The 14,750-nt window shown below is 34.3% G+C and overlaps 1 protein-coding gene across 4 annotated transcripts; it reads left to right on the forward strand.

The window, feature by feature from the left end:
* Nucleotides 1–2,869: 2,869 nt before the first annotated feature.
* On the forward strand, nucleotides 2,870–10,811 carry LOC105126271 (uncharacterized). Of its 4 annotated transcripts, none has more exons than XM_011027093.1 (9): nucleotides 2,870–3,441; nucleotides 3,625–4,213; nucleotides 4,534–4,633; nucleotides 5,155–5,211; nucleotides 5,762–5,876; nucleotides 7,530–7,609; nucleotides 9,198–9,259; nucleotides 9,369–9,465; nucleotides 10,005–10,228. In XM_011027093.1, exons 2-9 carry the CDS (start codon nucleotides 3,831–3,833, stop codon nucleotides 10,107–10,109), a joined length of 999 nt encoding a protein of 332 aa, XP_011025395.1. In that variant the 5' UTR covers nucleotides 2,870–3,441; nucleotides 3,625–3,830; the 3' UTR covers nucleotides 10,110–10,228. The 4 variants fall into 4 exon arrangements, with proteins under 4 accessions (XP_011025395.1, XP_011025402.1, XP_011025406.1 ...); XM_011027100.1 differs by having other exon boundaries at nucleotides 3,723–4,213; XM_011027104.1 differs by lacking the exon at nucleotides 10,005–10,228 and adding an exon at nucleotides 10,262–10,811 and having other exon boundaries at nucleotides 2,871–3,441.
* The last annotated feature ends 3,939 nt before the right edge of the window (nucleotides 10,812–14,750 follow it).

Genomic DNA, 14,750 nt, shown 5'->3' on the forward strand with positions numbered 1-14,750 from the left:
GATTTCTTAATGTCGCCTACACATACGACTAGATGGTTGCCATTTCTGTAAGGACCAATTTGATGCATACCATGAAATTGTGCAAACTCTGAATCAAACAACGAATTTCAGTCCACTTGAAGTCTCCCATCAAGCATCCATGTCATAGCTGTCTTGCAAGAACAAGAAAACTTGGCTACTGCTTGATTTTATCTAATTTTATGGTTAATCATTCTAGTTGAGGCAGTAACACTATTGGTATGCTAAATTAGGACGCAGCAGAGCATTGCTACGTTATTAATCCCGTTCGTCGCTATTATTGTCTGTATTTTCACACGGGTGTCATAATTATAACTGGTAACCCTGGATGGTTGATTATCACGAAATTAACAGGAAAATGAAATAGAACTACAGTCCATTATAAGACGAGAATTTCTCACATGAATGCTTGCACTCGAGTCTTGGCGGAAGAAATGGGGAGATGAGCCATCGAACTGTATATAGTTTTCATTCGAGGAAACTCCCTTTTGCCCTGCGCTAACATTGAAAAGCCAACTTGCTTCCTCTGTTTTTGTTTTGACATATTGAGCCAATTCAAAGCAACTCGGGATGCAATTCAACAAGTTGAAACGTGAGCTACAAATGAACTTTTAGATGCAAGTTCTGTGAAAAGGAGGATTTATGATTGTACCTTGACAAAATAGATGACATTCACTTTCCATGTGCCTGTAATATATTGAATAGAAGTCCTGTAACGAGATGAAGGGTGTATTTATTTTATGCGGTTCAAACAGCTTTTTAACATATTTTTTTATTAGAAAAAATATCAAAATAATATATTTTTGATGATTTTAATATAATAATATTAAAAATTAAAAAAATATTTATTTTTTAATTAAAAATATTTTTATAAAAATATTTTAGATCGTATTATCACTAAAGATTTTACATTTCTAGGCATCCTTACACTGTTTTTTTTGTTAGTTTAAAAGCTCTTTCAATTATTTTTTATGGATAATTATATAAAAAATCTATTTGGATTAAAAAATATTCTATGTATAAAATATTTTATAGAAAAATATTTGGTAACTGTGAAATATTTCACTAAAAAAAACCAGAGCCTTGTGATATTCAATTAATATCATTAGGCACCTTTAAATTGGTACATGTCTAAGGATTCCTATTTCAGGACCGATTTGTATGAAAATCAATACCCAAGGGCATTATAACATCATATGTTTATTTTTTAAAAATAAATAAATAAACATTATAAATTTAAGCTTTTATGGGTTGCTACAATGCTGACACATCGTAAGATACATGGCTAATACCGTCTAAACTATCAATATTCATATTTGATGGTTCTTTCAATGTTTTATTCAAGTATAAAGATTTAATTGTCATGGTAATTAAGTGGTTTAGAAGTAAAATTTATGTGTTAGATAATTTATTAATATTTTAATTTTAGTAATTTGATCAATTTTTTTATAGTTAAGGTAGTTGAGTAGATGATACCTCCAAGAAGTTTTTTTGATAAATTTAAAGATTTTTGAATGCTCTAGTATTTTTTTTTAGATATAAAATGTAAAATAATATTTTAAAAAGGTAAAATTTAAAAATATATTTATTAAAAATATTGAGAATTCATAAAAAGTTTAAAGTATTTGTAATTAATGAGTACTCTTCTTTAACAGAGATGAGTGGTTGAAGAATAATTTCAACCATATAATATTTAAAGTTATATTTTATTTAAAATAATATGTATTAAAATAATATATAATTATTAAAGAATTTGGGTGGAGATATTAGAAAACTATCAAAAAAGTATTATGCTAAAGTAAGTTTTTCAAACCTATTAGGAGAGAAAATGAATCCAGGCATGCTGCCTGGGCTGAATGATTGTTGCCCGGACAACACCTAGATCTTTTTTTTCTCCTGTAAAACTAGGAGTTTTAATTTTGTTAAAATTGGAGTCATTATTATTCCAAACTCATTTTCAATGCAAAGAGTTGCCATCTCAATTTTTTCCAAACAGGTGATCTTTATGTTGTTTTATGATTTATCTCTCCAATAAGAAAAAGATTCCAAGTTAGGGTGTAATTGAAATATAGATATGGTGAGATGTGGTTGTATTTTTTTAATATAATTTATAAAAAAAGTAACAAAACACATGTATTTTTTTTGTTTTTGGAAAGTATGGTTTGTACTTTAATAATTGTACTTGAAATAATAAAAAAAGAAAGCCAACCATGTGTGTTAATCACAAACACACACTTAGTCCGACATTAAATGGAGTGGTTAATTATTAGAGTAGCTTAATAGAAATCCAAGCACATGCAAACACAATGCTATGAACGGGCACCAGAACTCAATTATCAGACCGCAAACTGGTCGAGGAAATCGGCAAGAGGCGATTGGAGGGAAATATACTGTTTGAGAACATGTACTTTCAATGTCTTGTTTTATCAAATCTGTCATTTTCAGATTAGATTTCCTCCCACATACTTAACCACACGTTTTGTTCAAATCAAAACATTATAATTTTTTTTTATTTTTTTTTTGACTTTGATAGTTTGATTATCATTTCCAAATACCGTACTGCAGATATAATTACTGATGCTGAAGGGAAATAATTACTTTCATATATATATATAATTGCATCATTGATTAATTATTCTCGTAGACATGGGAGGAGGCTGAGGAGTACTATCTTGTCTGGACAAAAGCTTACGGATGAAAATGGAACCGCAAGAATCCAAAACCCTTGTTGTTGAAATCATTAAAGGTCTATAAAATAAAAGATGCAAAACAAATAGAAACAAAACAAAATCACAAGAGGAGAAATAGGGATGGCTGTAAAGGGGAGAAATTAATAAAACCAAGAGGATAAAAACAATATTTTTTAAAAAAAAAGGGAAAGGAAAAGGGAAGGTGGAGAGACCACAATAATTGGGCATCAAATGCTGATGGGGATCCCCACTGTTGCTGAATTCCAAGATATGGCCACCGTTCCTGAATTCCAAGATCTGTATCCATCACCATCCCTTATTATTATTCTATTAATGCACTGCAACATTAATTTATGCTCCCTTTTTCTTACCACCGGAAAAACCCCCCTGTAAAACCTTCCTTCTTTTTTCTGGTTTCATAATTTCTGATATCGTATGCTGTCTTCTCGTTCCAATCAATCCATTTTATTTTTAAAGAAATGATTTCACGATGGGGTAAAGTGTGATAGTTATAATTCAATTGATATTATTTAAAGTTCTCGAATTTAAGTATTATCTTGAATAATAAAAGAATAAATAAATATAGTATAACACGTACGTGTTGTTGTTGGAGTGGAAGGTGGTGAGGAGAGGGAGGAGGGAGGGAGGGGGGAGAAAAGGGAGAAGGCAATAAAATAGAATAGAAGGCAAAGAACCAATTAGGGCTTCGTCGGAAAAGTAAGCCCTCAAAAAGGTAAACCATTCAATCACCCACCTTTCCTCTTCTTCTTCTTCTTCTTCTTCTTCTTCTCATTCTTATTACCACATTCCCCTCCTCTTCTATTTAGACCTTTCTTTCACTTATTTTGTACACTAGTTTTTGTTTTTCTCTTTTGAGCTTTGGAACCATACTTAGTTGGGGCCTTTTGTCTATTAGGGTTCCATTTGCGAGATTCTTCTTATATCTCGGGCTCAATTTTCAATTTCGTTTGGTTCTTCAACTGAAAACGTTAGTTGAAGCAGCTGTTTTGATAGTGAATTGCGATTCGGGGGTGTTTTGATTCTTGATCGGCGCTCAATTAGTTTGGACGTGACGATGAAGGTTGTTTGAAGCCCAAAAAAGAAGAAGAAGAGGAAGAGGAAATGGCTGCAAAGTCTAACACAGGGTTTCACCTAGAGGGGACCTTAGGTTCTGCTCTTAATCGGCACGCAATTTCTTTTCAATCTGGCGCTATAAACAGTGGCTGCACAACGGATATGATTCCCATGGGGATGGGGTCGTACTTTGGGATTAATACTAGTACTACTAGTAGTAGCTTGATGTTGCCTGGGAGTTTCGGCTTGATTGGTAATAATAACAGTCCTGGTGGTAGTGGAAGTGGTGGAATTGTTCAAGCTCAAGCTGGGAATTCTTCTGCCTCTTCTTCGTTGCTTCTTGATTCCGTTCCTGGCTTAAAGCATGATGCTGGCTTGGCTGTTGAGTGGTCCGTCGAGGAGCAGTACAAACTGGAGGAAGGCCTTCAAAAGTAGGTTGTTTTCTCCTAGGGTTATTATTTTTCCTACCCATTTTCATCTTAGTTGAAACTTTGTGTGTCTTAACTCGTGTGTAAACTTTCTTCATTTTTTATGTAACATGGGTACTTACACCTGGCATTGATGATGATGGTTTAGTAGCTTTCTCATTTTTTCTGTGCTTTAAAGTTTAGTTTGATGTGGTTATGTTGCAACCAAATTTGTATTAGTCTATTCTAATATGGTATGGAATGGTTTCTATCAGGGAGGATTTTACTTAATTTTGGTTTTGTTGATAATTTTCACGCAGTGTTGTGTCAATTTAAATTTACAGATATGCTGGTGAACCAAGTATTCTGAGATACATAAAGATTGCAGCCATGCTCCGTGATAAAACTGTTCGTGATGTTGCGTTGAGGTGTAGATGGATGACGGTAGGCTTTTCTTTCCCCGTAGTTAATTGGAAATTTTTGAAAGACATCGTTCATCATATTGGAACTTTTTGATTATCAAATAGATTTTGCTCCTTTTGGTTTCCCTCTTCTTGTTCATTCTTCAATTAAAAAGTATAAATGTTGTGAGATTCAACCTTCTTTTGTTGAATTTCTTATTTTTTTCATTTCCTTGAACCAAATCAAGCTGCAATTAGAAGATTGCATCGGATGTTTATTGCTCATGTAGGCTTTGGTTTGGAGCTTTGGAGTGATAATAATTTAAGCTTGTTTAATTAACGGAATAAAGTACAACGGCAACTGTAGTTAGGTATCTTCTTAGGCAGATGGGTCTTTATGCTTTGATGTATTATCTGATGATCAGTTATTTATATGCTTGTCTGACAAAAACCTGTTTTAGATGCCAATATCATGGATCATGTGTACTGCTTGCTAAATATTTGTAAACTTTAACCTTACATCTGCTTATGCGACTTTAAAAAAGTAATGAAAATCTTCTGCAGAGAAAGCGAAGGAAGGCAGAAGATTATAACATGGGAAAGAAGATCAACAGCAGGAAGGTAACCTTAGCTTGTTTTGTTTTATCATATGGTTCATTGCTTCGAAAAAGAGAATTGTGCCTAAGTTTAAGGTTAAAGGATGCACCAGCCTTCAATTTTGAACTTTTAATTGTCATAATTATATCGGTCCTTTAAACAGAAATGTGATGCTTGGCCCCAATATTGTTAATTTGGCTGCATCCCTCATTCTGGATAATAGTTTCATGGGTTTGGGTAACAATTTTGGGTGTGATTGTCTTTCTAAAATGTGAAATTTATCTATATTGGGAATACCTTCTCCAAGTTGAAAACTGTAGCAGCCATCCCCCTGTTGCTGCTGGCAGATATATATAGTTAATTTTCATGGAAGCAGGAATTCAGCTTTTGATTACATTTTCATGGCTGGACAAGTGATGAAAAATCCCATTACATAACCTTCATGTTTACAACTTATTTACATATAGCTTTGAACCAACAATATAAATTCTATCTTAATGGATTGAAATGATTAATGTCTTTAGGATGTAATGTTGAATGAGGAACCAGTATTCTAAAGATCATGCTTCTTCAGGATAAGCTGGTGGAATCATCCTCGAAGATGAACATGACTGCAGGTTTACTGCAGAATGTGGCTTCATATCCTCTAATGATGCACCATACAGACCAAAGTGAACTGCCCTTTGAAGGTTAGTTTTCACATTTTTTGAAAAACATCCTTGTTTAATGTCTCATTTGTTTGTGTTTTCTGCGTTAAGTAACTTGTGGTTCCTATTTGTGCAAATCTCCTTTTCTCTTTTCATGTGGTGGAGTTTGCTATATGATTTGAACTCAAATTGCAGATCAGCAGCATAGTATAAATGCAATTTAGACTTATCAATATGTATGTATGAGTTTCCTCACAGCTGTTCATTCAAGCATTGTGTTTTGTTGAAGTTGTCGAAAACTTGTGTAAAATCTTACTTGCAATTTCTTCACTTTGATCGGATTATTCTTGTTCTACCTTTTTTCATGTAGCATAATGTGAGAATAGCTGAGTTTCATAGCTTGATAATGTGAGAATTGGGCAATCTTGCAAGGGGTGTGGTAAATTGGAGGAATAAATTTAGTTTTGGGAGGATAAGAAAATTAATAATCTAATTTTTCAGAGATGAAATAATATTATGTAGCTGAGATTTGGATGAGAGCTAAAGAGACAAATTGCTTTTGATAGGCAAGATGCTAGAAAGAAAACAGCTTGATAACTGCTAAGATTCCAGAAGAGCAATTAAAATTCCATTTCATTTAAAAGCTCAACATAACAGGGCGTCTTAAAGAGTGCTCTGTGCTAAAGAGCTTTCTTTGTGGTGAAAAGATTGTTGATGACTAAAAGTCACTGCCCATTTATGCGTTTCTAAGCTGTTTAAAATTACTTTGCATAAAGGACTCTCATCACTAAGAGAACTTAAAGCATGAAGAAAATCAGATGTCGAACTAGTGACTAAACAATTTAAAGAACCCTATGTTGTTGAATTGAATTTCTTTCTTAATAAATGTGCCCTTCCAATTTGGGTTCCAAAACCCAACGAAAAAGCCGTTAGTTCTTGTGGACACAGCTGGTAATGACCAGCTAGTTGGATTTTGCTTTCATAATTGATGTGGAATTATTATTGGACGTTCTGGATGGCTAGAGAATGTTTCTGGTCTTGGTTTTTCCCTTTGGAACCTTTTTCTGTAGCCATATGATGCCTGCATCATTTTGAGATTTAGCTGTCCAATATCCATCCTGGTCATGGCAGATGTTCTGCTGACCACTTTGCCAATCTAAGCTAAGCTCAAATAAAAAGAAAAAACATCTGGAGATTATGGATTGAGATCATGCATAGAAATGGGCCTTTAGTCTCAGATGAATTTATAAGATGCTTTAGGTTATGGTGCAGACCACAACATGGTGTTATGTTGGTGTTTTGTTTTGGTTGGATCAAAATGCAATGTTTTGATCTTTCGTGGAACAATTGAGCAACAATAACCTGTTCCAGAGAAAGCATGGTAACTGGGCAGTTATGTGATTGAATGGCCTTTTAGTAGGAAAAGGAACTGTAAGAAGGTATTTGGAAAAAGTTACATTGTCAAAAGTTGGCTGTAGAAGAACAGTTTTCTCAATATGGTTGTTTTCTTTCAATTCAATATCTTTGTAATTTGTCATATATTATTCAACATTTTCTGCCTTGTTGAAAATACTTGTTCTCTTATCTCCACTATTCCCCTTTGCTTTATATATTCTATTATGCCTTATTTCATTGTTCAAATTACTCTTTGCCTTCATAATACTTCTAATATCCATTTATTTTGGTGGCTTTCAGGAATTAGTGGGACGACCAGACTCTTGGACCAGAATGCTCAAGCTTTTAGTCAGATATCAGCTAACCTTTCTACATTAATGGTGAATAATACTAATTTTTATCTTTTAAATGTTGGTTTAAAACATAGATATTAGCTCATAGCAAGAAGTGGTTGCACAATCAAAAGTTTTCAGCACTGTGTGCAAAGGAAGTGTTGTGGCTGCTATTTCTCATAAAATTCTTGAAATTTGATCGATCTTCAATAATCAATGGGTTGAACTCAGATGCAATGTATCAAAGGCAACATCTTTTGTTATTCTAGGAACATTGCTTGCCCTTTTCCCTGTCAACAGAATTTGTTCTAAACATAATAATTATAACCTGATCTTTGTGAAGATGACATTGTGTTTTTCTGGGCTGGTTAAGTGCTTGCCTTGTTCCACTGGTGAAAAGAAAAAAACACATTTACCGTATAGCCATAAAAGGTCTTGCGTTGAATGGTTGAAATTAAATGCATGGCCTGTTATAAATCGCACTGTAGATACTTTATATCACATTTTTACTACTTTGACTAATACAAAAGGGAATGAATAGCAAGTATGGTTGAAACTGGAAAATGCCACTGTGCAATTTGAGGGACATTTGCAAATGTACTGCTTGTGGAAAAGGGATTCTCTTCTGAGTATAGGTACTTAAGCTTGATGTTTACAATCATGTTACTTGGAAGCTTGACCTTATCTTGCCATGCCCATATCAACACTGTTATGTGGTTAATGGTTTGGGTACTAGACTCAACAAAATATCAAAATTATCATGAAAATTGACTTTGTTGACACCTAGCTGTGAGCCAACCCTGAACACCAGCGCACAAACCCATGTAACATTATAGAAGGAATTCCATCTTCTGTGTTGAATTTTCATATCTTTTCTTTGCATCATCTCCCTTTCTACATGCATATTTGAGAAACTGGTTCCATGGGATGTCAACATGGACTTGGATAATGGTACTATCATGTCACCTTGCAGCCTGCAACTATCATGGTTGCTGCACTTGAAAATTCAGCCATTTGGTTTTTTAAATTGCTCAGTTTACAAGCAGTCATACAATTTTTTAGTCTGGGATTTTTAGATTTGTGTAGATTTACTATTTTGTCTATTTATTTATTTATTTAAAAAAAAGGAATAATTTTTTTTTAGTGAAACTTTTCTTGTGAATGTTAATTTTAGGCTCATTAGCTGGAAAAAGGATATCTGCGTTTTATTAAAATTGGTGATGTTTATTCGTCTATAATATTAGCATTGTTAATTATAGTGAAATTGTTTAAACTATGTACATTAGAGACAATTTGCTCAGTTGCCAACAATTCATGGTAACAATGGCTATGCCCTTAATGCCTGTGATGAAAAGCAAAACTGCTCCTTTATTTAAAAACATTGGTGTAAATTCCACCAAATCAAGATCTTGCTGCTAAGGTTTGCTGCTTTATGAGGATTTTAATATTATTTCTTAACATTTTTTCTTTTATTTAATTATTTCTGCATTCACTGTTATTTTCATTGATTTAAGAGGTTTGAGAAGCCAGTTTATGATACTGTTTTTGAATTTGAGTTAAGAGGTCTAGAGTGCCAGAAGATTAGTTGTGGTTTCCAAGGATGGGTTGTTAGTTAGTTTAACATTTTCATAAACAGTTGCAGGATAACATTGTCTTCTTTTGTTCCACAAGGAACAATATCACTGCCATCCTGAACGAGTATGTGGATTCTCAATATCTTCATTTTGGTATTGGTCCTGTGACATGCCACACTATTTGTTGTCTACAAATTGCTAAGTTGTGGAAAATCCTACTTTGTTTTTTGCAGTATGAGAGAGATGCCTGGAATAATGAGCCGGATGCCACCACTGCCTGTGTCCATTGATGAGGATCTTGCAAATAGTATATTGCCCAATACAATTCAGGTAATCTATAAACAACTTGACTTGATTGCACATTTCAATGGACGAGTGATGAGTTTCTTTATGTGTTGTCACATTAAGACTCATATATGTCAATGAATATTAGAAAAGAAAAAAAAATACGAGATCATTTTGTTGGTATGTCACCAATACAGACAGATGATCTGATGACCCTGGATGATTGGTATATATATTTCCCCTTAGTTAACATACAGTATCACATCAAGAATATATTAAAACTTAAATATGTTTCAGATTGATCATTATTTCATAAAAATTTATGCAAGGACCATGTGGAGATCATTTAGTCTCTGTCTTCTTTTGTGATTCGTTTCATCAATACATGTACCTCATTAAGTTTCTTAGCTGATCATCTATGTGTGTTTTATTTCTGCCTAGGCGTCCCCTCCACAGAATATCTTTTCTTAACCTGTGGCCTGAACATTACATGCAGATTTCATGATGTTTTCTTGTTTTAATGTGTTGCTTTATTAACTGTTTATCTTGGTGTTTTCTGGTCCCTTTTTTTTTCATTTATTTAGACTACCTCCACCCTTTCTTGGGGTGGTATTTTGAAGTCCAATTACTTTGATGTAATCACCAGCCATTCTGCTAGACAGTTCGAATTTGGGTGGCTAGCTAGATAATTGATTTGTTCCTGGTATGCTGTCAAATCTGGAACTTTTATCAGGCATTAGACCTATGGATGTGCTGGTGCTGCTGAAGTAACATTGTTAGATAACAAAGCCTTTGATCGAGTGTTTTTGTTAATATTGTTTTCTTTTCCTTGTATCTCTAGTCAATGATGTTTGGATCGCCTTCTGGAATACAACTGAAGCAGGAACCAAGGTGCTGATGGAGAATCCATGAGAGGCTGATTTGGATTTTATCTGGTCTGTGCAAGTACAGAAATCTCACTACTGTATATGCTGAGCAGATGGTAGGAGGCCATTCTTCCTTTTGTGTACACACTCATCACAATTATGGGTCCCACAGTGGAAAAATTTGTAGAGATCCCATTTTTGGAACCTGAAATGCTTACCTCACCAGATGTCAAACTCAAGAACCTGATAATAAGAACACACCAGCTGTCCGTTGCTCCTTGGCGCCTGGGAGAGAATTTCTAACCTGATCACTGTTATTTGTATGAATTTTGAGTTAAAAGTTTCTTGTGTACAAATTCATGAGATAAGAGAGCCTTGGAGTGGAATATTTGGTGCTTAAATTATGACTATTTTTTAGCACGTTATGCTGCTGGGATCCATCATGCACCCAATTAGACCGATAAATGATCCTTGATCACGTTGCTCTTCTTTTTCTTTAACAAGATTTGAAGTGGTTCTTCTCAATGCTATGTTTAATCGTGCTGCGGTTCTTTTGCTGACGTTGCTAGTGAAACTTGAAAAGGGCAGGACACCATTTTCCAAGGAAGAATGGCTCCCAGCAAGTTTGACTTTTGGTTTGTCTCCACCTCTTCGTAGGTACACTGGTGAAGCCATTCTCAGCAACTTCAATGAGCCATCAAGTTCCATCCAATAAAAGTTTGTTAGGTTTTAATGTACTATTCATATTGCATTTTTTTTTTCCTTTTCCTTTTTCTTTGAATATGAAAGATCAATAAATGAAAGGAAGTATAGATGGTAAATTGTTTTTGAAAAAAATTAATTTTTTATTTTAAATTATATTTTTAGTATTTTTAGATGGTTTAGATGTGCTAATATTAAAATTAATAACTATATTAATTGTTTAAGAACTTGTGAATAAATGACTTGGTTGCTCCTGCTATTTTGTTTTTGTTAATGCTTGTCGTCATCTTATCTTTTTTTTTTTTAGATTAACGTGGGTGTCCGGGCCAGCTTGCGCGCACCACGACTAATCCCACGGGTCCTGAAGTTAACGACCATGTAAGCCTCCAGTGGCCATCATATGAGCAACCAAGGACTCGAACCTGAGACCACAGAGGGAGCAAACCCCTTGATCTCAAATCCTTACCACTCGACCACCACCTAGATGGTTGTCATCTTATCTTTTTAATATGACATGTGGATTAACGTGGACCTACTTGTCATCTTATCTTATTAATATGACATGTGGATTAACGTGGACCTTCCATCCACTTCCATCCAAGGCAAACTGTCAAGTGTGACCCAAACTATCCACATGTCAGCATGTGGGCTTATTATTAAAAAAAAAAACTTAACAAACTTTATTTAATTTACTTTGTTCTTAATTAGTCTTGAATTTTATTTTTTCTTCCATTTTTTAATCTCTTGAATTACCATTTTTTTTTATTTGGTCACAGAAAATTCTCCTTTTAATATGTTGTTTACTGTTTATGCGTTTCAGGGTTTTGTAAATATAATCCCATTTATCTTTAGAAAAAATAAGTTTGGTTCTTTTACAATCAATTCCCACTTTCCCCCAAAATTTGAACGGTGGATGCCTGTTTTAAAGATTACTCCCAGATGAGCCATATGATTGACTTCAGTTTTCATAATTTTCAAAGGGCATGAACCTTGAAAGCAACCATTGATATTCTGATACTCGATGTTAAGTTCTTGTGACAAACACACTTGATGGTGAATTTTGTTGGACGTCAAAGGCGGAGCTAGAGGATCGACTTAAAGAAGTACGGGCTTGAGGCTCTATATTCGTTGAAAGGTGTACAGACGGGGTATGAGATTCCAAGAGCTGATGTGAGGTATATATTCTGATCATTTTTTTTCTCTGATCTTTGTCTTACCGCCGGGGAATTACGTCTAACGGTGGAGATTTTTGTTCTTTGCTCACTGTTCCTAATTCAAGTTGGGTTATTTGCTCAACTCCTATGGATAAGTTCATCTATCTTGCCGAGCTCGATGGTAGGGTCGAGTGGCTATGATACAAGGTTGTAAGTAATTAGGCTTGTGGACCTAGCTAGTGAGAACAACCAAGAATAGCTAGCAGGTGTATCGTGAGCACTCATCGAGCTTCAGATTTCTACTGTCGTCCCACATATCATCCTGGGTCCGGATGGATTGGCTAAGCCCCTCGACGGTCTAGAGAGGGTAATCATGATCGCAATGCCCCTTCTTCTGCAAGCATATCCTACTTCTCTCCCCCTGTTTCCTCTCTTTTCCAATATAATTTTCGCTACAAGCATATCACTCGTCCTGATAGACGTTGGACTTTCGGCTTTGAAGGACGCCCACAAGCCTAAAGCTTGTGTTCTTTGTTTTGTACTGCCAAAGCTTGTTTTCTTTGTTTTGTACTGCCAACATGTCTCTGGTTAGCAGAGTCCGCAGCTCTGCATGGGCTCAGGTGCCAGCAGGTGCAAAATATGAGAAATGAACCTGAAGACTTAAAAGTATAGCCACTTGAGCTATAAATTATAAGAATTTTTTTCGAAAATTCTGCACGTACCGAGCAGAGCAGCCATGAACTGTCTTTGTCATTGTAGCCAAAATACTGTTAATCAAAAAATTATTTATTTTATATGTTTTTGAACCAAATTTGAATTTTTTGATATGATGATTTAAAAATAAATTTTAAAAATTAATAATAAAATATTATTTTAATATATTTCTAAATAAAAAATACTTTAAAAATCAATTACTACAAAATAAAAAAATGTTTCACAAACAACAACAGCATATATTGTTAGGTATATTCCATGGAAAACGAAGTTTTTCCAAGGATTTCCTTGGAATTTTATTTTTTTTCCCATCCTGGAGCCCATGGTTGAACAATTTCGAATCATTATTAAACATATACACGAAAAAAATACAAATTGGAAATGATTGTTAGTCTTTTCTTTTGCTCACATGACTGGAATCATCATGTCAATCAGAAACAAATGGTGTCCCTTTCGACCCCCAAAAGGTCCCATACTCTGCATGGGGAGGCATGCAAGAGATTACAGCCATAATTATTTTCAAGATTTTGCTTCTTTTTCCGCAGAAAAGAAAGGATGAAAGGAACTGGTGCACATTGGTGAAGGCATCAGTTGGCGACAGAAAAAACATACAACTTGGAAATCATTTGCAATCATTTTTATTTAATTTTCTGTGAAACACATGTTATGTCAACAATAATTGATGCACATGCTGGGCCGCACTTGCCCCTGCGAAATGCCTCAAGATTTTTGTTCGTCCTCTGGCTATGAGTGCTGCAATTCCTAGCTATCGGAGGTTTTCAAGACATATTGTTAGGTATATATTCCCACCACGAACATTGTATTGTCTCCCCAGAAATGGGGTAATGTTATGGTGGAAAACACTGTAACCTCACAAACCACTCCCTTGATCCCCATCCTTTCTTCCACAATTCTGATCATTCCATCCTAAAGCTTTTCAAAGGCTATAGCAACCTCAGAAAAAAAAAATCTCGAATATTCGTTTCAACAGCTATATATTCTAGCCTTTAATTCTCTTTATAGTAGGCTTCTCTTCTTGGAAACTACAGTCAAACCTCTCATATTCTGCTATTCTCTATATAGACATATAGGTTTCACAAACTCTACAAATGTTTTTTGCACAAAATAATTCATATTACACGGGAAATTAATCTCACTAAACAAGAAATCCTATATTGGATAAGAAAATTCATAAAATATTTTATGAAATAGTAACTTGACATTGCGTGTTAATGTTCTTGGAAACATGTCAAATAATTAGTCAGGGAGGAGATGCTGAAAGCGAGCATTGTAACTTGTAAAAGCTACAATCCATGAATGAAAAAGAATGGATGAAAGTAAAAAAGAAGCGTGGAAGGAAGAGCATCTCAGGTGATCAGTAGTTAAAGTCTAAGGAAGTGTTTTGCGTTGATGTTCTACTGTATTTTTTGAATGTTTTTCTTTAAATTACTTTTTTAAATATTTTTATATCGTTTTAATATATTAATATTAAAAACAAATTAAAATATATATATATATGTTTTCTATCCATTACCAAACAAAAAGAACATTTTTAAAAACACTTTGATCAGCAAAATATTAGAAAGTCAGCAAAGGATCCAAAGATCAGAAGATCGAAGATAAAAAAAAACCCTAGATCCCCTCACAGTGTCAGCAAATTAATATTTATAGTGGACGGAGGAAGCCCGTCGCACTACATTCTCAATAAATTAATATTTATAGTGGACGGAGGATGTCCGTCGCACTACAATATTGTTAATAATGTTAAAATGGTTAAATTTGAACAATACAAAAGAATACGAGTCGTTTTGGGTCAGCTTGCAGGGACAGAAAATGATTTTTTTTTTTAATGGACATTGTTCTAAATCCATTAAATCAATCTCCCCAATGCATT

This window comes from Populus euphratica, unplaced genomic scaffold, assembly GCF_000495115.2.
Source record: "Populus euphratica unplaced genomic scaffold, PopEup_1.0 scaffold1.1, whole genome shotgun sequence".
Lineage (NCBI taxonomy): Eukaryota > Viridiplantae > Streptophyta > Magnoliopsida > Malpighiales > Salicaceae > Populus > Populus euphratica.